Source organism: Ornithorhynchus anatinus, chromosome X3, assembly GCF_004115215.2.
Source record: "Ornithorhynchus anatinus isolate Pmale09 chromosome X3, mOrnAna1.pri.v4, whole genome shotgun sequence".
Taxonomy (NCBI): Eukaryota; Metazoa; Chordata; class Mammalia; order Monotremata; family Ornithorhynchidae; genus Ornithorhynchus; species Ornithorhynchus anatinus.
In genome coordinates this window covers 32,523,798-32,545,624 of record NC_041751.1, presented here as the reverse complement: position 1 = coordinate 32,545,624, position 21,827 = coordinate 32,523,798, and the positions used below count along the sequence as shown (strand labels likewise).

General features: G+C 48.4%; 1 protein-coding gene, 9 non-coding genes and 1 pseudogene across 10 annotated transcripts; 7 read left to right on the top strand and 4 right to left on the bottom strand.

Moving 5' to 3' along the window:
- Window positions 1–1,383: 1,383 nt before the first annotated feature.
- ORNANAV1R3003 (vomeronasal 1 receptor ornAnaV1R3003) lies at window positions 1,384–2,313 on the top strand. The gene has a single exon (NM_001253395.1). It carries the CDS (start codon window positions 1,384–1,386, stop codon window positions 2,311–2,313), a length of 930 nt encoding a protein of 309 aa, NP_001240324.1.
- On the top strand, window positions 6,376–6,871 carry ORNANAV1R-PS3013 (vomeronasal 1 receptor ornAnaV1R-ps3013 pseudogene; annotated as a pseudogene).
- Window positions 8,239–8,327, bottom strand: TRNAY-GUA. Its single transcript is given in 2 exon segments — window positions 8,239–8,274; window positions 8,291–8,327. It is a non-coding gene; the product is annotated as a tRNA-Tyr (tRNA).
- Window positions 8,328–9,372: 1,045 nt separating this feature from the next.
- TRNAR-ACG lies at window positions 9,373–9,445 on the top strand. The gene has a single exon. It is a non-coding gene; the product is annotated as a tRNA-Arg (tRNA).
- A 2,083-nt stretch (window positions 9,446–11,528) lies between these two features.
- On the bottom strand, window positions 11,529–11,600 carry TRNAM-CAU. The gene has a single exon. It is a non-coding gene; the product is annotated as a tRNA-Met (tRNA).
- Window positions 11,601–12,372: 772 nt separating this feature from the next.
- On the top strand, window positions 12,373–12,445 carry TRNAV-UAC. The gene has a single exon. It is a non-coding gene; the product is annotated as a tRNA-Val (tRNA).
- Window positions 12,446–13,647: 1,202 nt separating this feature from the next.
- Window positions 13,648–13,719, bottom strand: TRNAM-CAU. Its single transcript has one exon. It is a non-coding gene; the product is annotated as a tRNA-Met (tRNA).
- Window positions 13,720–14,413: 694 nt separating this feature from the next.
- On the top strand, window positions 14,414–14,486 carry TRNAV-UAC. The gene has a single exon. It is a non-coding gene; the product is annotated as a tRNA-Val (tRNA).
- A 645-nt stretch (window positions 14,487–15,131) lies between these two features.
- On the top strand, window positions 15,132–15,203 carry TRNAH-GUG. The gene has a single exon. It is a non-coding gene; the product is annotated as a tRNA-His (tRNA).
- Window positions 15,204–16,858: 1,655 nt separating this feature from the next.
- Window positions 16,859–16,931, bottom strand: TRNAR-ACG. The gene has a single exon. It is a non-coding gene; the product is annotated as a tRNA-Arg (tRNA).
- Window positions 16,932–21,001: 4,070 nt separating this feature from the next.
- Window positions 21,002–21,074, top strand: TRNAK-CUU. Its single transcript has one exon. It is a non-coding gene; the product is annotated as a tRNA-Lys (tRNA).
- The last annotated feature ends 753 nt before the right edge of the window (window positions 21,075–21,827 follow it).

Here is a 21,827-nt window from a genome sequence, read left to right as displayed (position 1 = left end):
AAGCGGTTGCTAAATGCTGCCTCGGCCTCGTCTTGCCCAGAATCTGACTGCCCAACAGCCGCCTTTCCAGACGGCACCAGCGATGGAGACGGGTGAGTAGGATAAAGCGCTCTCTCTCTCTCTGACAGCGCGGTTTCCCGGAGGAAACCCAGAAAGATCAAGTTTCGGGTCCCGACCAGGAAGGACCTGAGTTGTAATCCAGGCTCCGCTCTATGCCTACTGTGTGATCTTGGGTAAGTCACTTAACTTCTCTGCTCCTCCGTTCCCCCTTCTGTAAAATGGGGATGAGTACTAATTAATAGTAATTCTGGTATTTGTTGAGCGCTTACTATGGGTCAGGCACCGTACTGAGCGCTGGGGTGGATACAAGATAATCAGGTTGAACAGAGTCCCTGTCCCACTTGAGGCTCGCAGTCTTGCTCCCCACTGTACAGATGATGGAACTGAGGCACGGATAAATTCAGTGACTTGCCCGAGGTCACACGGCAGGCAAGTGGCAGAGGCCGGATTAGAACGCGTGACCTTCCGAACATCTCCGCTTAATTTCCACTAAACCACTGAGGCCACTGCCTCAGTGCTACCTCTTTCCCCTTCTTAATTTCCCGAACTGTAACACAAGGGCATCGGAAGCGACAGGACCATCGGACACATTATCAATTGGACTGACTGAGGGTTTACTGTGTACAGCGCTTGGCACATGGCAAGGGCATAACAGATACCATGATAGCATTATTATTGCAAAGCCCCGAACTAAATTCTCGGACACATTTTGAAATGCACTTTCCAAACGCTTAATACAAGGCTCTGCACACAGTAAGTGTTCCGTAAGTACGACTGAACGAAAGAATTCACTGCCCACAACTAGATAACGGCCTAGAGACAGACACAATGCCTGAATTTTGTTCTCGCTTTAATCGGCTGGCATAATCTGGGCAGGTGATCTTCCGCCCGGGCTCTTTCGGTCGTTTTTTGGGGATAACGGCGAGAACAGCAGGCTTTTCCCCTTCCCCCTTTATCCTTGCTTGTTTTCCATTACATCGAGCTTCTTTCCACGTAATGACACTGATTATCGTTCTGCTCTTAGAAGACACCTCGCCCGGACCGCTGCGGGTGGGTCAACATTTAAGACCTTCGCTTGGAGCCTTTCCCCCGACTCACCTGCGATAAAGCCTCAGGGCATTACATTTAACACGCTGTTTACATGAGGTGCAAACTGCACACTTCAGCAGGGCACACACACATTCACACACACACACACACAGAGGGGGGAAATGTACGTATAAAAGTAAGTACATGTACCAATAGAGGTGCTCTCTGTCTCTTACCTCCATCTCACTTTTCTCTGCAGGAAGCTCCTCTTGGTTTCTCTGAAAACGGCAGAGAATGAACGCCAGTGAACTCTCTTTTGGGGTCATGGTTTTGCTGCATCTCAGCATCGGGGTCTCGGTGAATGGCTTCCTCCTCCTCTTTTATATCCGGGTGGTCTCCACCAGCCACAAGCCCAGCTCTTCCGACTTGATCCTCGCCCAGCTGGCCTTGGCCAACATCCTCCTCCTCCTCACTCTTGGTATCCCAGAAGCCCTGTACGCTTGGGGATGGAGAAATTTCCTTACCATCTCTGGCTGTAAAATCCTCATGTACCTGTATCGGGTGGGCCGGGGCCTTGCCATCTGCACCACCTGCCTCCTGAGCGTCTTCCAGGCCGTCACCCTCAGCCCCGGCACCTCCCGCTGGGCAAGGGTCAAAGCTAAATTACACGAGTCTGTCGTGCCCTCCTGTGCCCTCTCTTGGGTGCTCAGTCTGCTGGTAGAATGTAACGTAGCGATCCAGATGACTGGTCCTCTGAACAACAGCAGCGCTCACATCATGCTGGATCACAAATACTGTTCACAAATCAGTGACACTGCAGAAACCGCTATGGCTTTGACTGCCCTGGTCACTCTCCGCGACGTGTTTTTCGTGGGGCTCATGAGCTTGACCAGTGGCTACATGGTGTTCGTCCTGCACAGACACCACCACCAGGTCCGACACCTCCAGGGACACGACCGCTCCCCCAGGGAGATGCCCGAGGTCCGAGCCGCCAAGAGAGTGGTCGCCCTGGTCACCCTCTACGTCCTCCTTTATGGACGCCAGACCCTCATGCTGAGCGTCATCATCAACATGAAAGTCAAGTCTCGTCAGCTGGTGAATGGCCACATGCTACTGTCCTTCACCTTCTCCGTTCTCAGCCCGTTCCCCGTTATCATTGGGGACCGCAGGATGAGACCATTCTGGATGAAGGACCCTCCTGTTTCCAGTGCGGATTCCTCGTAGAGCTCCAGGGAAACGGCTGACGGGAATGATGGACACGGGTGGGAATAAGGGTAGAAAACCAGTTTTGCCTGGCGGAGGAGATGGCAGAGTTAGGGCAGGAAAGGATAAATCTACGCGAACCAGGTGGGCCTGGTATTTAGACTTCCACCAGCAGCGTTCACCGACTCGAACACACGAGCGAAAGAGGCGGACAGTGGCGGGCATCCGGGGTGTGGGTTAGCGGTGCGACAGCGACAAAGGGACAGAAGAGTGAGTTGAGGTGAGTAGAGAGGGTGGAGTTGAGGGCATCAATCTGGTCATCAAGGGTGGGTAGAGTGGCTAGGGAGGCAAGGTGTGATGGGCTGAAAGAGATGGATAGGGTCGAGAGAGCAGAGGTCTCTGAAGGGGAATAATTAAGTAGATTTACTGGGAGAGGGAGGGAGGGAGAGAGGAGGCAGATGAGAAGGTTATGATCAGAGAGAGGGATTTCAGATTTTGTGAGGGTGGAGATAGTACAGCGGGAAGAGATGAGGAGATCGAGGATGTGACCAAGTTGGTGAGTGGGCGAGGTGGTGTGGTGGGCGAGGTGGTGGTGGGCGAGGTGGTTTCGCTCCTGTAGTGCCCACTTGCTCATGTAACTCAGTCTCATCTGTCTCACCACCACCCTCTCTCCCACTTCATGCCTCTGCCCTGGAATGCCTCCTTTTTCATAGTCGACAATGGCTCTCCCCACCTTTGAAACTTTATTGAAGGCACATCTCCTCCAAGAAGCCTTCCCCGACTAAGCGCTCATTTTCTCTCTTCCCACTCCCTTCTCGTTGCCCTGACTTGTTCTCTTTATTCACCACCTCCTTTCCCCTCAACCCCGCACCACTCTTATACATATCTGTGTATTATTTGTTCATTTTCAGGCCTATCTCCCCCTCGAGAGTGTAAACCCATTGTGGGCAGGGCCCGTATCTTTTATATTTTTGTGTTGTATTCTCCTAATCGATTAGTACAGTGCTCTGCACACAAAAAGTGTTCAATAAATATGATTGATCATGTCTGATACTTTCAATTCTCTGAATAAAATAGGTGAGCAGGTCATTAGGGGCAAAGGTTGGGGGAGGCAGGGGGTTGATGAGGTAGTTAAACACCTAAGACAACTGGTGAAGACAATGGGCATGGGTGCCAATAAAGATGGAGAAATGATTTTGCCGATCGGAGGAGAGAGCAGACTTAAATTACACGACGATGAACTTGAGGTGGGCAAGATTGGCCTGGGATCCAGATTTCCACCAGCAAAGCTCCTCAGCTTGTGGACAGGAGCAAAGAAAACGGACTGTGGAGGTAATCCAGGGCTGCGTGTTTTTTTGAGGGGTTTTTTTTTTTTGGTATTTGTTAAATTCTGACTGTGTGTCAGGCACTGTCCTAAGTGCTGGTATACACACAACAGTCCATTTCCCACATGGTGTTAATCCCTGTTATACAGATGAGGTAACCGAGGCCCAGAGAAGTGAGGTGACCTGCCCCAAAGTCACACAGCTGAAAAGTGAGGGACCTGGATTAGAACCCACGATCTCTGACTCCAAAGCCCGCGCTCTTTACCGGACCACGCTACTTCAAAATAATGGCACTTGTTAAGCGCTTACTATGTGCCAGGCACTGTTCTGAGCGCTGGGTAAGGTACGGGGTAATCAGGTTGTCCCACGTGGGACTGACACTTTTAACCCCCACTTTACAGATGAGATAAGTGAGGCACAGAGAAGTGAAGTGACTCGCCCAAGGTCACACAGCTGACAAGTGGCAGAGCTGGGCTTAGAGCCCATGTCCTGTGACTCCCAAGCCCGGGCTCTTTCCACTAAGCCACGCGGCTGCGAGTCGATACCCAAGCTCGGCTCCTGGCAGAGCTGGGCACTGGGTGGGAGCCGGGATGTCTCTGGGACTGCAGGATACGACGCTGATGCCACCAGGTCTCTCCACGGGCATCTCTGATGGGGTCGATTAGCCACAGGTAATTGCGGGCGGAGATCTGGGCTCATCTTGTCCCAGATCGGTGGGCAGCAGGGAGGGGAATCGGGGCATTTCCAGAGATGTCCCAACTCCCTCTGTCTGAGCAGATTAGGGTTCAGTGATTCCCTTATTCACCTTTCCCTCAAATGCTCCCTCGACAACACGTACACACTAATCACTCCCCGAGGGAGGGGAAAGAGGAGGAAAGCGGTTGCTAAATGCTGCCTCGGCCTCGTCTTGCCCAGAATCTGACTGCCCAACAGCCGCCTTTCCAGCCGGCACCAGCGATGGAGACGGGTGAGTAGGATAAAGCGCTCTCTCTCTCTCTGACAGCGCGGTTTCCCGGAGGAAACCCAGAAAGATCAAGTTTCGGGTCTCGACCAGGAAGGACCTGAGTTGTAATCCAGGCTCCGCTCTATGCCTACTGTGTGATCTTGGGTAAGTCACTTAACTTCTCTGCTCCTCCGTTCTGTAAAATGGGGATGAGTACTAATTAATAGTAATTCTGGTATTTGTTGAGCGCTTACTATGGGTCAGGCACCGTACTGAGCGCTGGGGTGGATACAAGATAATCAGGTTGAACAGAGTCCCTGTCCCACTTGAGGCTCGCAGTCTTGCTCCCCACTGTACAGATGATGGAACTGAGGCACGGATAAATTCAGTGACTTGCCCGAGGTCACACGGCAGGCAAGTGGCAGAGGCCGGATTAGAACGCGTGACCTTCCGAACATCTCCGCTTAATTTCCACTAAACCACTGAGGTCACTGCCTCAGTGCTACCTCTTTCCCCTTCTTAATTTCCCGAACTGTAACACAAGGGCATCGGAAGCGACAGGACCATCGGACACATTATCAATTGGACTGACTGAGGGCTTACTGTGTACAGCGCTTGGCACATGGCAAGGGCATAACAGATACCATGATAGCATTATTATTGCAAAGCCCCGAACTAAGTTCTGGGACACATTTTGAAATGCACTTTCGAAACGCTTAATACAAGGCTCTGCACACAGTAAGTGTTCCGTAAGTACGACTGAACGAAAGAATTCACTGCCCACAACTAGATAACGGTCTAGAGACAGACACAATGCCTGAATTTTGTTCTCGCTTTAATCCGCTGGCATAATCTGGGCAGGTGATCTTCCGCCCGGGCTCTTTCGGTCGTTTATTGGGATAACGGTGAGAACAGCAGGCTTTTGCCCTCCCCCCTTTATCCTTGCTTGTTTTCCATTACATCGAGCTTCTTTCCGCGTAATGACACTGATTATCGTTCTGCTCTTAGAAGACACCTCGCCCGGACCGCTGCGGGTGGGTCAACATTTAAGACCTTCGCTTGGAGCCTTTCCCCCGACTCACCTGCGATAAAGCCTCAGGGCATTACATTTAACACGCTGTTTACATGAGGTGCAAACTGCACACTTCAGCAGGGCACACACACATTCACACACACACACACACACAGAGGGGGGAAATGTACGTATAAAAGTAAGTACATGTACCAATAGAGGTGCTCTCTGTCTCTTACCTCCATCTCACTTTTCTCTGCAGGAAGCTCCTCTTGGTTTCTCTGAAAACGGCAGAGAATGAACGCCAGTGAACTCTCTTTTGGGGTCATGGTTTTGCTGCATATCAGCATCGGGGTCTCGGTGAATGGCTTCCTCCTCCTCTTTTATATCCGGGTGGTCTCCACCAGCCACAAGCCCAGCTCTTCCGACTTGATCCTCGCCCAGCTGGCCTTGGCCAACATCCTCCTCCTCCTCACTCTTGGTATCCCAGAAGCCCTGTATGCTTGGGGGTGGAGAAATTTCCTTACCATCTCTGGCTGTAAAATCCTCATGTACCTGTATCGGGTGGGCCGGGGCCTTGCCATCTGCACCACCTGCCTCCTGAGCGTCTTCCAGGCCGTCACCCTCAGCCCCGGCACCTCCCGCTGGGCAAGGGTCAAAGCTAAATTACACGAGTCTGTCGTGCCCTCCTGTGCCCTCTCTTGGGTGCTCAGTCTGCTGGTAGAATGTAACGTAGCGATCCAGGTGACCGGTCCTCAGAACAACAGCAGCGCTCACATCATGCTGGATCACAAATATTGCTCACAAATCAGTGACACTGCAGAAACCGCTATGGTTATCACGGCCGTGCTCACTCTCCGCGACGTGTTTTTCGTGGGGCTCATGAGTTTGGCCAGTGGCTACATGGTGTTCGTCCTGCACAGACACCACCACCGGGTCCGACACCTCCACGGACACGACCGTTCACCCAGGGAGATGCCCGAGGTCCGAGCGGCCAAGAGAGTGGTCGCCCTGGTCACCCTCTACGTCCTCCTTTATGGACGCCAGACCCTCATGCTGAACGTCATCATCAACATGAAAGTCAAGTCTCGTCAGCTGGTGAATGGCCACATGCTACTGTCCTTCACCTTCTCCGTTCTCAGCCCGTTCCCCGTTATCATTGGGGACCATAGGATGAGACCATTCTGGGAAAAGAACCCTCCTGCTTCCGGTGCGGATTCCTCGTAGAGTTCCAGGAAAACTGCTTCATCTCCCAAGGGTTCCACAGGGTTGTGGTGACCAGATGGCCCGATTTGGGCACCACTGATCCAGATTTAAGGTTCAGCACCACATCAGGGAAGGAGGAGCGACTGTGGTTGCTATACAGTCCATCAGAGGTATTTATTTGAGCAATCACTTTGTGCAGAACATTGTCCTAAGCGCTTGGGAGAGTACTATACACGTTATGAATTTATTTACCTTGTCTATTTATATTGATGCTATTGATGCCTGTTTACTTGTTTTGATTTCTGTCTTCCCCCTTGTAGACTGTGAGCCCGTTGTGGGCAGCGATGGTCTCAAGTTTTTGCTGAATTGTACTTTCGAAGCGCTTAGTACAGTGCTCTGCACACATTAAGCGCTCAAAATACAACGGGGTTGGTAGACACCCTCCCTGGCCACAATGAGCTTACAATCCAAAGCACCTGATTTCTGAGTCCTGAAGTAGCGTATTTTAGGGTATAGAGCACGAGCTTGGGAGTCAGAGGTCGTGGGTTCTAATCCTGCCTCTGCCACTTGTCAGCCGTTTGACTTTGGGCCAATCGCTTAATTTATCTGGGCCTCAGTTACCTCATCTGTAAAATGGGAATGAAGACCGTGAATCCCACTTGGGACAACCCGATTACCTTCTATCTACGCCAGCGCTTAAAACAGTAAGCCCATAACAAATACCGTTATTATTATTATTATTGATTGTAGTTCTCCCATTAGTCTGGGAGAAGGAGGGAGGGAGAAAGAAAAGGAGGGTGACAGTCGGTTCATTCATTCAATCAATCGTATTTGCACTTACTATGTGCAGAGCACTGTACTAATTCTAAACCGGTCCAGCGCTACTCCCCCTCTAGACTATAATCTCTTTATGGGCAGGGAACGTGTCTACCACCTCTGTTGATTTTACTCTCGCAAGCGTTTAGTACAGTGCTCTGCATACAGTAAGCGCTCAATAAATACTCTGCTACCGGCAGAAAGTGCAGCAGGGGAGAAAAGCAAAATGGAACCACTAAAAGACTCGAGCCCTCAATCTTCTGAGTCGGAATCAGACGCCTTTTCCATTAGGCAGGCGGTCTCCAAACGAAGGACTTCCTCAAAAGTATTCCTGAAAGATAATAATAATAATGATGGTATTTGTTAAGCGCTTACTATTTGCACTGTTCTAAACAAGGTAATCAGGTTGTCCCACGTGGGGCTCGCAGTCTTAATCCCCATTATACAGATGAGGTAACCGAGGCACAGAGAAGTAAAGTGACTAGCATCACTATATGAGTTCCTGAGTTTTTCTTTAGGTCACCGACCTGGCCACTTGGGGTAATTGATTTTTCGCCGGCTAAAAGCACCATGTAACTTCTCCAGCCCCATCGCTGGGAACTAACCGAGATACAAAATAATAAGCAAATTAAAGAAAACTAAACTCCTTCGAGCCGGAATCGAACCAGCGACCTAAGGATGACCGAGACGTAACCACTACAGTCCTCCGCTCTACCAGCTGAGCTATCGAAGGCTTACGGAGAAATGCTTTAGTTGGGATGACCTGGATGACCTTGGGGCCGGATCGGCTTTTTGGGTCGGACAGCTCTGACCCAGGTTCCAGGGGGACGGCGGCACCGGAGCCTCTCCCGCTGTATTCATTCCATCCTATTTATTGAGCGCTTACTGTGTGCGGGGCACTGTACTGTGTGACTGTGGGCAAGTCACTTCACTTCTCGGTGCCTCAGTTCCCTCATCTGTAAAATGGGGATTAAGACTGTGAGCCCCATGTGGGACAACCTGATTCCCCTGTGTCTACCCCGGCGCTTAGAACAGTGCTCGGCACATAGTAAGCGCTTAACAAATACCAACATTATTATTATTATTACTGAGCGCTTGGAAAATAAAATTCAGCAATAGAGAGAGATAATCTCCGCCCACCACGGGGCTGACAGTCTAGAAGTCGTGTGAGCCCCCCGTGGGACAACCCGATTAACTGGTATCTCCCCCAGCGCTTAGAACAGTGGTTGCCACATAGTAAGCGCTTAACAAATACCGTCATCATTATTATCATTCCTATTAGAATTACTACTACTATTGAGGCAGACATCAAAGCAAGGAAACAGGATCAATAGCATCAATAGAAAGACTTAGAATTATAGATCTAGGCACACCCAAGCATGTAAAGAGGGATTGATTATAAAGAAATAGAATGAGAACTAGGTACACCCAAGTGCTGTGGGGCGGGGTGGGGGGCGGGGAGAGAGGAAAAGGAAGGATTAGGGGGATGGGATGGGGATGGGATGGGGATGCCCCTCCACTTGTTTGGTTTTGATGTCTGTCCCTTCTAGAGTGCGGGCCCGCTGCTGGGGAGGGATTGTCTCTCTTTTAGGGTTGAATTGGTCTCTCCGAGCGCTTAGTGCAGTGCTCTGCACACAGTGAGGGCTCAGTGAATACGATGGAAGGGATGACTGAATGAGGAAATGATTGAATGAGGCAGGGAGGGAGGGAAGGAATGAATGGGGCGGGAGGCCGAGCCGGTCCTGGCCTGTGGCCACCAAACACTCCCTTAGCAGGGCGGGCCAGTGGCGCAATGGATAACGCGTCTGACTACGGATCAGAAGATTCCAGGTTCGACTCCTGGCTGGCTCGGATTCCCCACCTCTTTTTTTCCCCCTCCCTCCCCAATCGTTCGCATCGTTCCTTCATTCCTTCCTATTGATTGAGCGCTCAACGTGTGCGCTGGACTAGGCGCTTGGAAAATTCAATTCCGCAACAAATAAGAGACAATCCCTCCCCATCACGGGCTCACGGTCCTTCCATCCTATGTAATAATCATAATAATGGTATTTTTTAAGCGCTTACTATGTGCCGGTCGCTGTTCTAAGCGCCGGGGTAGATACGAGGTCATTCGGTTGTCCCACGTGGGGCTCACAGTTTTGGACTCTCTCCAACGCGGTTTGCTTGAACCCACCCAGTGCTTAGTATGATGCCAGGCACATAGTAAGCTCTTAGCAAATGCCATCATTATTATTACTATTTTAAATATATAATTACTAATAATAATGATGGCATTTGTTAAGCGCTTACTATGTGCAAAGCACTGTTCTAAGCGCTGGAGAGGAGGCAAGGTGATCAGGTTGTCCCACGTGGGGCTCACAGTCTTCATCCCCATTTTACAGATGAGGTCACTGAGGCACAGAGAAGTTAAGTTAAGAGAAGCACTGTGGCTCAGTGGAAAGAGCACGGGCTTTGGAGTCAGAGATCATGAGTTCGAATCCCGGCTCGGCCACTTGCCAGCTGTGTGACTGTGGGCGAGTCACTTCACTTCTCGGTGCCTCAGTTACCTCATCTGTAAAATGGGGATGAAGACTGTGAGCCCCACGTGGGACAACCTGATTCCCCTCTGTCTACCCCAGCGCTTAGAACAGTGCTCGGCACATAGTAAGCGCTTAACAAATACCGACATTATTATTAAGTTACTTGCCCAAAGTCACACAGCTGACAAGCGAATTTGAACCCATGACATGTGACTCCCAAGCGCTTAACAAATACCGACATTATTATTAAGTTACTTGCCCAAAGTCACACAGCTGACAAGCGAATTTGAACCCATGACATGTGACTCCCAAGCCCGTGCTCTTTCCACTGAATCACACCTACTCATTCAATTGTATTTACTGAGCTTTTGCAGTGTGCAGAGCCCTGGACTAAGCGCTTGGAAAGTACAAGTCAGCAACAGCAACGACGGGCTACAACCTACCCAACGACGGGCTCACGGTCTAGAAGGGGGAGACAGCAAAACAAAACGAGGAGACAGGCATCAATACCATCAAAATAGATGACTAGATTAATAGACATAGACACATCATTAATAAATGAATAATGAGGGAAGAGGGAAGAGCAGAGAGAGGGAATAGGGGCAATGAGGAGGAGGGGCAGAAGGGAAGGGAGGGCTCAGTCTGGGAAGGGCTTCTGGAGGAGGTGAGCTCTCATCCCACCTCTTCCTTGCAGGTATGTTTCACTCTGGCCTTTCTGCAGGAAATTCACGGTAAAGTAATTTCCAGGGAAAAGGAGAGGGGGAAGAGGGGGAAAAGGGCGAGGCTGACCCAGGACCTTCGCTCAGAGGGTGGGAGTTCAAGGCTCGGTTTGTGTTTCAAGATTCCTCCCATACCCGCAAATCCTATTAGCGTGGAAACTCTCCGTAGGCAGGAAATATGTCATTTCTTTGCCTTGTGCTTTCCAAGCGCTTAGTACAGTGCATTGCACCCTGTGGATGCTCAATAAATCTACTATTTCTGCTGTGTCCAATCTTACTATTTTCTCTACTCAAGTGATTAGCCTGTTGCTTGATAAGTATCACCAGCATTAATTATATTAATGTTATGATAGTAAACATAATAACAATTTACTAGAGGTAAATAGTATTTTTTATTGAGCACTAACTAATACTAGTACTAGAGAAGAGCATGGAGTAGTAGATAGAACATGGGCCTGGGAGTCAGAAAGTCATGGGTTCCAATTCTGGTCCCCCCACTCATCTGCTGCGTGACCTTTGGACTGGAGAGAATCGAAATTTTGATTGTGTAGATCTGGGAATAAAATAGATTCCGGACCCACATTTATCCTTTTTCCCAATGTATAGTTTGCAATTCCTCCTCATCCCCCCCCCCAAAAGTGTTGGCTTCAAATGCTGCTTAAGTTGCCTACACTGTTACTTAATAAAAAACATTCTTAGCAGAGGAAGGTTTCGATCCTTCGACCTCTGGGTTATGGGCCCAGCACGCTTCCGCTGCGCCACTCTGCTTCCCTATAACTACGAAAAATCTGACACCAAGCTAAGCCTTTCTTAGACTACTTGGGGCTCTTTTCACTTTGTTTATAATTAATCGATCCATCATCAGTCTTTGAGGCTTGTGATTTCATTCCCCCAAGCAATTTTCCTCTCCCAGAGGTGAGGGTCGAATTTTGGCATCGTTTTTGACCCTTGGGCCGGTCTTTCCCCCTGCCTCAGGAACCGTGTCTCATTACAGATGAGAAAACTGAGGCACAGAGAAGTTAAGTGACTTGCCCAAAGTCACACAGCAGGCAGGAGAAAGAGAGGGATTAGAACCCAGCTATTACTACTACTAACACTGCCTGTAAATATTTAGTTTCTACCTCCCCTTATTGGATTGTAGCAGGAATGGGTTCACTTTGTGTAGATTTTAAGAAGTGGGTCTCAAGAAACAAGAGACACGGGGGCAAAAGAGAAAACGGTGCAAGGCGCAGAAATGATTTCACATTGGCCTTTTCAGGCACACATGCACTCAAATGTCAAACACCGTCCGAGGCATCTTCTTCTACTACGAAAAATATCACATTTGCCTTGGATTTGATCCAGGGTCTGTCTCATGCAATAACAACAAAAAAGAATACAAACAACAGTATTATTAACAAGATAGGAAAGCGTTGAGAGAGGTTCTGCCTGGAAGAGGGAATATAAAGAATGTTGAAGAAAAGGAAAACTAAAAAAACAATTCTGGCAATGGATATTGAAAATCACAGTTAGTTTCTTAGGAAAAATAGATGCTTATCTGGGTTCCATAGTGTAGTGGTTATCACGTCTGCTTTACACGCAGAAGGTCCTGGGTTCGAGCCCCAGTGGAACCAATACCTCAATTTTCTTTTTCCAACTATTCAAGGGCAAAGGTCCAAACTCCACCAAATCTGGTCAGCCGTCCCGAAACCAAAAGGAGGAGACTGAAGGGGTAATGCATTAGACAACCTAGTAGTAAATGGTATTTATTGCGTTCCCAATGAGTGCAAGGCACTGTACTGAGCGCTTGGAAAGGTTCCACACTCAGGAGTGATATTATTCCGGCTCACTAGAAATTTACACTCTAATAAGGGGAGATAGAAATTGAATATTTACAAGTAGCATTAGTGGTAGCTGTAGTACCTGAGTTCTAATGCCAACTTTCTCCTGAAGCTAGGTGACTTTGGACAAGTCACTTAACTTCAAGGTGCCTATCTGTAATATCCTTTTTTTTTTTACCAAAAAAAATCCATTTTTCCCATCTGTAAAATGGGAATTTAATATCAGAGCTCCATTCTGCTGTGAGCCCAAGGGGGAACAGGGACTCTAACCAACTTATCAGAATTCTATCCCAGCATTTAGTAGTTTTTGGCATACAGAAAGCACTTAAAAATACCACAATTACCATCATCATCATCATCATCATCAACATTATTATTATTGTTAGCACTGTCATTATTAGTAGTGGCAGCAATAAAACGAGTACTTGTAGAAGAAATAATAATATTGACTGAAGTAGCGTGGCTTAATGGAAAGAGCACGGGTCTGGGAATCACGAAGACCTGGGTTCTAATTCCAGAGTCGCCTCTTGTCTGCTGTGTGACCTTGGGCAAGTTACTTCACTTTTCTGGTCTTTAGTTACCTCATCTGTAAAATGGGGATAAAGACTGTGAACCCTAAGTGGGACAAGGACTGTGTCCAACTTGATTAAGTTCACTTCTCGGGGCTCTGTTCCCTCATCTGGAAAATGGGGATGAAGACTGGGAGCCCCACATGGGACAACCTAATTACCTTGTATCTACCCCAGCGCTTAAAACAGTGCTTGGCACATAGTAAGCGTTTAAGAAATACTATCGTTATTAGTAGTAGTAGCATTTATTGTGGCTCCGCTGAGTGCAGTGCACTTAACTACAGAAGTACAAAACAAAGCGGCAATGTTCCCTGCCCACAAATATGGAAGAAAAGCTTCCAAATATTTCATTCAAACGTATTTATGGAGTACTTACTGTGTGTGGAATTCTGTATTAAACGCTAAAAGAAAGAAATAAAGGGTTAGTAGCAGAGGAAGGTTTCGATCCTTCGACCTCTGGGTTATGGGCCCAGCACGCTTCCGCTGCGCCACTCTGCTGATAAAGTAGTCTTAAAAAAATCGGTACTAGACTGTACAGTTAAATATCTGCATGTATTTCCCCCTCCCCTTTCTTCCTTTTACATGTAATTTGTTTTAGTGTCCCTCTCTTATCCATTCTTTCATTCAATCGTATTTCTTGAGCTCTTTCTGTGCGCAGAGCACTGGACTAAGCGCTTGGAAAGTACAATTCAGCAACAAATAGAGACCCTCCCCGCCCAACAAAGGGCTCACAGTCTAGAAGAGAGAGACAGACAGCAAAACAAAGAAACAGGCATCTATAGCATCAATAGAAAGAATTAAAATTATAGATCTATACACATCACTAATAAAATAAGTAGAATAATGAATATGTACATATATAACCAAGTGCTGAGGGGTGGGGAGGGGGACGCCAGAGCCCGGGCTTGGAAGTCAGAGGTCTTAGGTTCAAATTCTGGCTTTGCCACTTGTCCGCTGTGTGACTTTGGTCACGTCACTTAGCTTCTCTGTGCATCAGTTACCTCATCTGTAAAATGGGGATCAGGCCTGTGAGCCCCACGTGGGACAACCTGATGACCTTGGATCTCCCCCAGCGCTTAGAACAGTGCTTGGCCCATAGTAAGCGCTTGACAAATACCATCATTATCAGCAATTTGAGAGTGAGGAACACATTTCAACGAATTAAACATTAGAGTGAACACTTACGGGGAAGGGTTCCATAGTGTAGTGGTGATCACGTCTGCTTTACACGCAGAAGGCCCTGGGTTCAAGCCCCAGTGGAACCACCCTCTTTTCCATCCATCCACGAAAACATTCAAACTCCACTAAAGTTGCTCAGTTCTCCCAGAAACACGAACAGTTTAGAAGAGATAAACAGGATTCGTTGACCCCTGGCCCACATCCTGCCTCTGACCTGCGATGCCCTCCCTCCTCACAGCCACCAAACTCGCTCTCTTCCCCCCTTCCAAGCCCTACTGAGAGCTCACCTCCTCCAGGAGGCCTTCCCAGACTGAGCCTTCCCTTTCCCTCTGCTCTTCCTCCCCTCCCCATCTCCTCGACTCCCTCCCTCGGCTCTTCCCCCTTCCCCTCCCCACAGCACTTGTGTATATTTGTACACATTATTTATTCTATTTATTTCCTTAATGATGTGCATAGATCTATAATTCTATTTATTTTTACTGATGCTATTCATGCCTGTTGACTTGTTTTGCTGTCTGTCTCCGCCCCGTCTAGACTGTGAGCCCTTTGTTGGGCAGGGATGGTCTCTATTTGTTGCTGAATTGTACTTTCCAAGCGCTTAGTCCGGTGCTCTGCGCACAGTACGCACTCAAAAAATACCACCGAAGGAAAGAATGAATGAAGAAATGAATACTTCTGTGATCGATCTGAAGAATATAGATGAAAATTAACAACAGCTCCCCTGGTAGCTCGCCGTGATCGTATAGTGGTTAGTACTCTGCGTTGTGGCCGCAGCAACCTCGGTTCGAATCCGAGTCACGGCAGAGAGGGGCAGTTATTTTTTACCCCTACTCTTTCCAAGTTCCCCAGAAGGCCAAATTTTTTAAATGATAACGATGGCATTGTTAAGCTCTTACTTCGTGCCAAACACTGTTCTAAGCGCTAGGGGAGATACAGGATCATCAGGTTGTCCCACGTGGGGCTCACAGGCTTTATTCTCATTTTACAGAAGAGGTAACTGAGGCCCAGAGAAGTTGAGGATGATGATGATGGTAGTTGTTCGGCGCTTACTGTGTGTCAAGCACTGTTCTAAGCGCTGGGGGAGATCCAAGGTCAACAGGTTGTCCCACGTGGGGCTCACAGTCTTAATCCCCGTTTTACAGATGAGGGAACTGAGGCACAGAGAAGTTAAGGGACTTGCCCACTGTTTACTGTGATTACTGTTGATGACAGTGATTATGGCATTTAATACAAGCTTACTATGTGCTAAACCCCTGTATAAGCCCAAGAACTTAAAGTTGGACGCAGTGGACCCACGAGGGCACTGTATTGGACTCTCCCAAGTGCGTAGTACAGTGCACTGCACACAGTAAGGGCTCAATAATACGATTGCATGAGTAAATAAATAAGGGGCTCACAGTCTAAGAGGGGAGGAGAGTAGGGATTTCATCCGCATTGGTTAGGGCAAGTCACTTGACTTCTCTGCCTCAGTTTACACTTCTGTAAAATGGTGCTAACCTCCTCACTGTGCTTCCTTCTTGCCTATCCCGCAGTCGACCCCTGGCCCACGTCCTACCTCTGACCTGGAACGCCCTCCCTCGTCACCTCCTCCAAACTAACTCTCTTCCCCCCTTCAAAGCCCTACTGAGAGCTCACCTCCTCCAGGAGGCCTTCCCAGACTGAGCCCTCCCTTTCCCTCCACCCCTCCTCCCCTCCCCCCTCCCCTACTCTGTGTCTCAGTTACCTCATCTGTAAAATGGCGATGAAGACTGTGAGCCTCACATGGGACAACCTGATTGCCCCGTATCTATCCCAGAGCTTAGAACAGTGTTCTGCACATAGTAAGCGCTTAACAAATACCAACATTAATGCTATTATTATTAACTTCTCTGGGCCTCAGTTACCTCATCTATAAATGGGGATGAAGACTGTGAGCTCCATGAGGGACAACCCGATCACCTTGTATCCCCCCAGCGCTTAGAATAGTGCTTTGCACATATTAAGCGCGTAACAAATATCAACATTATTATTATTATCCTCTCCAGCGCTTAGAACAGTGCTTTGCGCATAGTAGGAGCTTAACAAATGCCATCATTATTAATAATGATGGCATTTGCTAAGTGCTTACTATGTGCCTGGCACCGTGCTAAGCACTGGGTGGGTTCAAGCAAACCGCGTTGGAGAGAGTCCAAAACTGTGAGCCCCACGTGGGACAACCGAATGACCTCGTATCTACCCCGGCGCTTAGAACAGCGACCGGCACATAGTAAGCGCTTAAAAAATACCATTATTATGATTATTACATAGGATGGAAGGACCGTGAGCCCGTGATGGGGAGGGATTGTCTCTTATTTGTTGCGGAATTGAATTTTCCAAGCGCCTAGTCCAGTGCACACGTTGAGCGCTCAATCAATAGGAGGGAATGAAGGAACGATGCGAACGATTGGGGAGGGAGGGGGAAAAAAAGAGGTGGGGAATCCGAGCCAGCCAGGAGTCGAACCTGGAATCTTCTGATCCGTAGTCAGACGCGTTATCCATTGCGCCACTGGCCCGCCCTGCTAAGGGAGTGTTTGGTGGCCACAGGCCAGGACCGGCTCGGCCTCCCGCCCCATTCATTCCTTCCCTCTCTCCCTCCCTCCATCATTGAGTCATCCCTTCCATCGTATTCATTGAGTGGATTTATTGAGCGCTTAGCGTGTGCAAAGCAGTAACAGTAACACTCTACTTACAACTACTTTGACGGCCGTCTCCGCTTTTAGAGTGTGCATTCCTTAACTTGCCATCTCTGCTATCTTTAATTTCATTTGGTGCCCCTCTAGACTGTAAATTCCTTCTAGAAATAATGATAATGATATAATAAGTTGATATATAATAATAATACATTTAAGCACTTACCCAGTGATTAAAGCACAGGCTTAAATTTTTCCTACAGCACCTACGAACGTATCCATTATTAATTTGTATCAATGTCTGTCTCTCCCTCTAGACCGTAAGATCACTGCGGGTAGGGAACGTGTCTATCAGCTGTTGTATTGTAGAAATAATAATAATAATTATGGTATTCATTAAACACTTACTATGTGCCGTGAACTGTTCTAAGCCCAGGGGTGGATACAAGGTCATCAGGTTATCCCACGTGGGGCTCACAGTCTTAACCCCCATTTTACAGATGAGGTAACCGAGGCAACGAGAAGTGAAGTGACTTGTCCAAGGCCACACAGAAGACGCGTGGCGGAGCTGGAATTAAAACCCACGAATTCCTGACTCCCAGTCCCGGGCTCTATCCACTAGGCCAGAACACGACTGACTGATTTATCTGTGGAAGAAATGTTTCTGGGCGTTGACACCATTTTATTTTATCTCCTCACTGAGGCCTACACTTCTGGGTATTCTCCCTAATCTTCAGTCCCCAACAGGAGAATTTGATGCACGGATGGGTTAGACAAGGAGCATGAGCCAGGGGAGAGGGCAAGGGCCTGGATTCTAATCCCAGCTCCATCACATATCTGCTGTGTGACCTTGGGCAAGTCCCTTAACTACCCTGTGCCTCACTTACCTCATCTGTAAACTGGGGATTAAAACTGTGAGCTCCATGTGGGATAAGGGCCTGAGTCCAATCCAGAGTTTGGAACAATGCTTGACACATAGTAAGCGCTTAATACCACAATTACTAACTGTTAGACTGTAAAGTCCTTAAGGACAGCGATCCTGTCTACTAACTCTATTGGACTCTTCCAAGCACTCATAGAAGGCAATCAATTAATAGTATTAGATTGAAAACTCCTCGATGGGAGGGATAATGTCTTTTAAAGCTATTGCACTCTTTCAAGCGCTTAATATAGTGCTCTCGAAACCACTCTGGATAACTCTGCTTCTTCAAGATTTAGCTCTGAGGTCTGCTCCGTTCTCTCAGGCCTGGCTCCTCCACCTGCCAGTGGAATGGAAAATATAGGTGAGATCTCCAACGCGGGAAAAGAAAGAGCAGGAAAGGGAAGTGGATAATCTCAAGGCAATAACCCCAACAGCTCTGAATCGCCATCCCTTGGCACGACGGGAAGGAATTTTTTTAAAAAAGGCAGGCTGGGACAACTACTAGTACTAATAAAAATAATAATAATAATTGTGGTACGGGTTAAGCGCTTACTGTGTGTCAAGCACTGGGGTGGGTACTAACCAAATGGGTTGGACACAGTCCCTGACCCACATGGGGCTGAACATTTCTTCCAAAGGCAGTAACCGCATTTATTGAGCACCCTTTGGATGCAGTGCACTGTATTAAACACTTGGGAAAGACAAAGAAGGTACTAGATTCTTGCCCACAAACAGTTTTTACCTAACCAGAGTGGAAACACAGGGCCATGTGGGACAGAGCTGGTGATATATCAGGCAAGGCTGAGTCAAGTGGTAAGTGCTTAGTACAGTGCTCTGCACCCAGTAGACATTCAAGAAATAGCAGGGACTGCTAGATTGATAAGGGAATCAGAGAAGGAAGAGAGACTCAGAAAAGGAGTGGGGAAATGGAGACAAGGAAAGGGGGGGAAGAAGGATAAGGGAGGGGTTGGGGAAGATGGAGGAAAAAGGGTTCCAGGGGAAGGGAGAATGTGGATTGAGATGAGGCACCAAAGGTGAGGAAAATTAAAGTGGATAGGAGGAGTCTATCTCACTGCCGACTTCTGGCCTGGAACGCCCAGGAGGGATTAAGGGTGTGAGCCCATTGTGGGAAAGGGACTGTGCCCAACCTGATTAACTTGTATCTACGCAGAACAGTGCTTGGTCTGTAGTAAGTGCTTAACAAGTATCATTATTATTATTATTAATAAGGTGTGAGCACCAGCTGCATGCAGAGCACTGGACTGGTCACCTGTTGTGTTCAGAGCACTGTGCGGAGCACCAGCTGCAAGCAGAGCACTGGACTGGTCTCCTACTGGGTGCAAGTCATTATACTGGGTGCCTGTTCTGTGCAGAGCTTCGTACTTAGGAGCAGTTTGGCTTAGTGGAAAGAGCAAGGGGTTGGGAGGCAGAGGGCATGGGTTCTAATACCGCTCCACCCCTTGTCAGCCGTGCGACTTTGGGCAAGTCACTTACCTTCTCTGCGCCTCAGTTACCTCATCTGTAAAATGGGAATTCTGACCATGAGCCCCACTTGGGACAACCTGATTGCCTTGTATCTACCCTACTGCTTAGAACAGTGTTTGGTTCATAGTAAGTGCTTAACAAATATCATTATTATTATTAATTGATTTTAAAGTCGACCTCCTTGGTCAATAGTCAGTCCTCAGGGTCATGTCTGCTAACTCTGCTTAGTGGAAAGAGCCTGGGCATGGGAGTCAGAGGTCATGGGTTCTAATCCCGGCTCTGCGACGTGTCTGTTGTGTGACCTTGGACAAGTCACTTCACTGTACCTCAGTTATCTCATCTGTAAAATGGGGATGAAGCCTGTGAGCACCAGGTGGCACAACCTGCTGACCCTGTCTCTACCCCAGTGCTTAGAACAATGCTTGGCACCCAGTAAGCGCTGAACAAACACCATCATCATCAACATTCTAATCCCGGCTCCGCCACTTGTCAGCTGTGTGACCTTGGACAAGTCACTTCACTTGTGACAGTGGGCAAGTCACTTAACTTCTCTGTGCCTCAGTTACCTCATCTGTAAAATGGGGATTAACTGTGAGCCTCACGTGGGACAACCTGATTACCCTGTATCTGCCCCAGGGTTTAGAACAGTGCTCTGCACATAGTAAGCACTTAACAAACACCAACATTATGATTATCCTCTGTACCTCAGTTAATCATTCTAATCCCGGCTCCGCCACTTATCAGCTGGGTGACTTTGGGCAGACGCCTTCACTTCTTTGGGTCTCAGTTATCTCATCTGTAAAATGGCGATGAAGCCTGTGAGCACCAGGTGGCACAACCTGCTGACCCTCTCTCAATCCCAGTGTTTAGAACAATGCTTGGCACCCAATAAGCGCTGAACAAACCCCATCATCATCATCATTCTAATCCCAGCTCCGCCACTTGTCAGCTGGGTGACTTTGGGCAAACCCCTTCTCACTTCTCTGGGCCTCAGAGACCACAGCTGGAAAACGGGGATTTAGAAAAAAAAAAGGGAGCCCCACGTGGGACCTTAGCACGCTTAGCACAGCGCTTAGCAAAGCGCTTGGCACATCGTAAACGCTTAACAAGCACCATCACTATCACCATCATCAGCACCCTGCCCCTGGAGAAGCTCATCACCCGTACGTCCGGTAGGCGGCGCCCTTCCTTCTTCCTGCAGCGGCCCCAGCGTGGCGCTGTAACCGCCCCCCCCCCCCCCGGCTGGCGCTGAAAAGCGCGGCGGCGAGGACCGGAAGTACGTCACGGCCAGGGCGGTGGGGCCGCTCTAGGCGGCGGGAGGCTTCCGCAGCTCGGTGGTAGTCCTCCCCAGCCGGCCCGGCCTCGATTTGACCGTCCGTCTGTCGCGACGCCCAGACCGGCCCGGGTCCTGTCGCGACCGTCGCGACCTGCAGAGCCCCGGGAGCAGGCGGGAGGGAGGCGAAATGGGGACAAAATAAAGAGTAAAAAGAGGGAATGTCTGCTCTGATCAAGTGGAGAGAGCTCCAGGAAAAAGCGTGAGCAGGGCGCCCGGCTAGCTCAGTCGGTAGAGCATGAGACTCTTAATCTCAGGGTCGTGGGTTCGAGCCCCACGTTGGGCGACTGATTTTTTTCCATCATTATTAATTTAATACAGTCCTCTGCGCGCAATAATAATTACAATGGTGTTTGTTACTGGTCTAAACATGGGCTATTTACCCCACCCTCAACCTTATAACCCTTTTGTCCAAATTCCTCTGCGCACAATAATGATATTGTTATTGGTCTAGACATTTGACATTCACCCCACCCTCCACCTCACGACATTGAAGTCCAAATCATTAAATTATATATTAAAAATTACTTATAATAATAATAATGACGGTATTTGTTAGCGCTTACTGTGTGCTGAGCACTGTTCAAAAAAAGGTTGGTATTTCTTTCATTCATTCATTCAATTATATTTATTGAGCGCTTACTAGGTGCAGAGCACTGGACTAAGCGCTTGGAATGGACGATTTGGCAACAGATCGAGACCATCCCTGCCCAACAAGGGGTTCACAGTCTAAACGGGGGAGAGACACAGCAAAGCAAAACAGAAGAAAAGTATCATCGAGACAAATAGAATCATAGATATATACACATCATTAACAAAATAAATAGAGTAATAAATAATATATACGAATATACACATGGGCTGTGGGGAGAGGAAGGGGAAGCTGTGTGCCCAAAGTCACACAGCTGCCAAGTGGTGGAGTCCGGATTAGAACCCACGACCTCTGACTCCCAGCTCCTTTCTAAGGGCCGGGGTAGATACAGGGTCATCTGGGGTATATACAGGGTCATCAAATTGTCACACGTGAGGCTCCCACTCT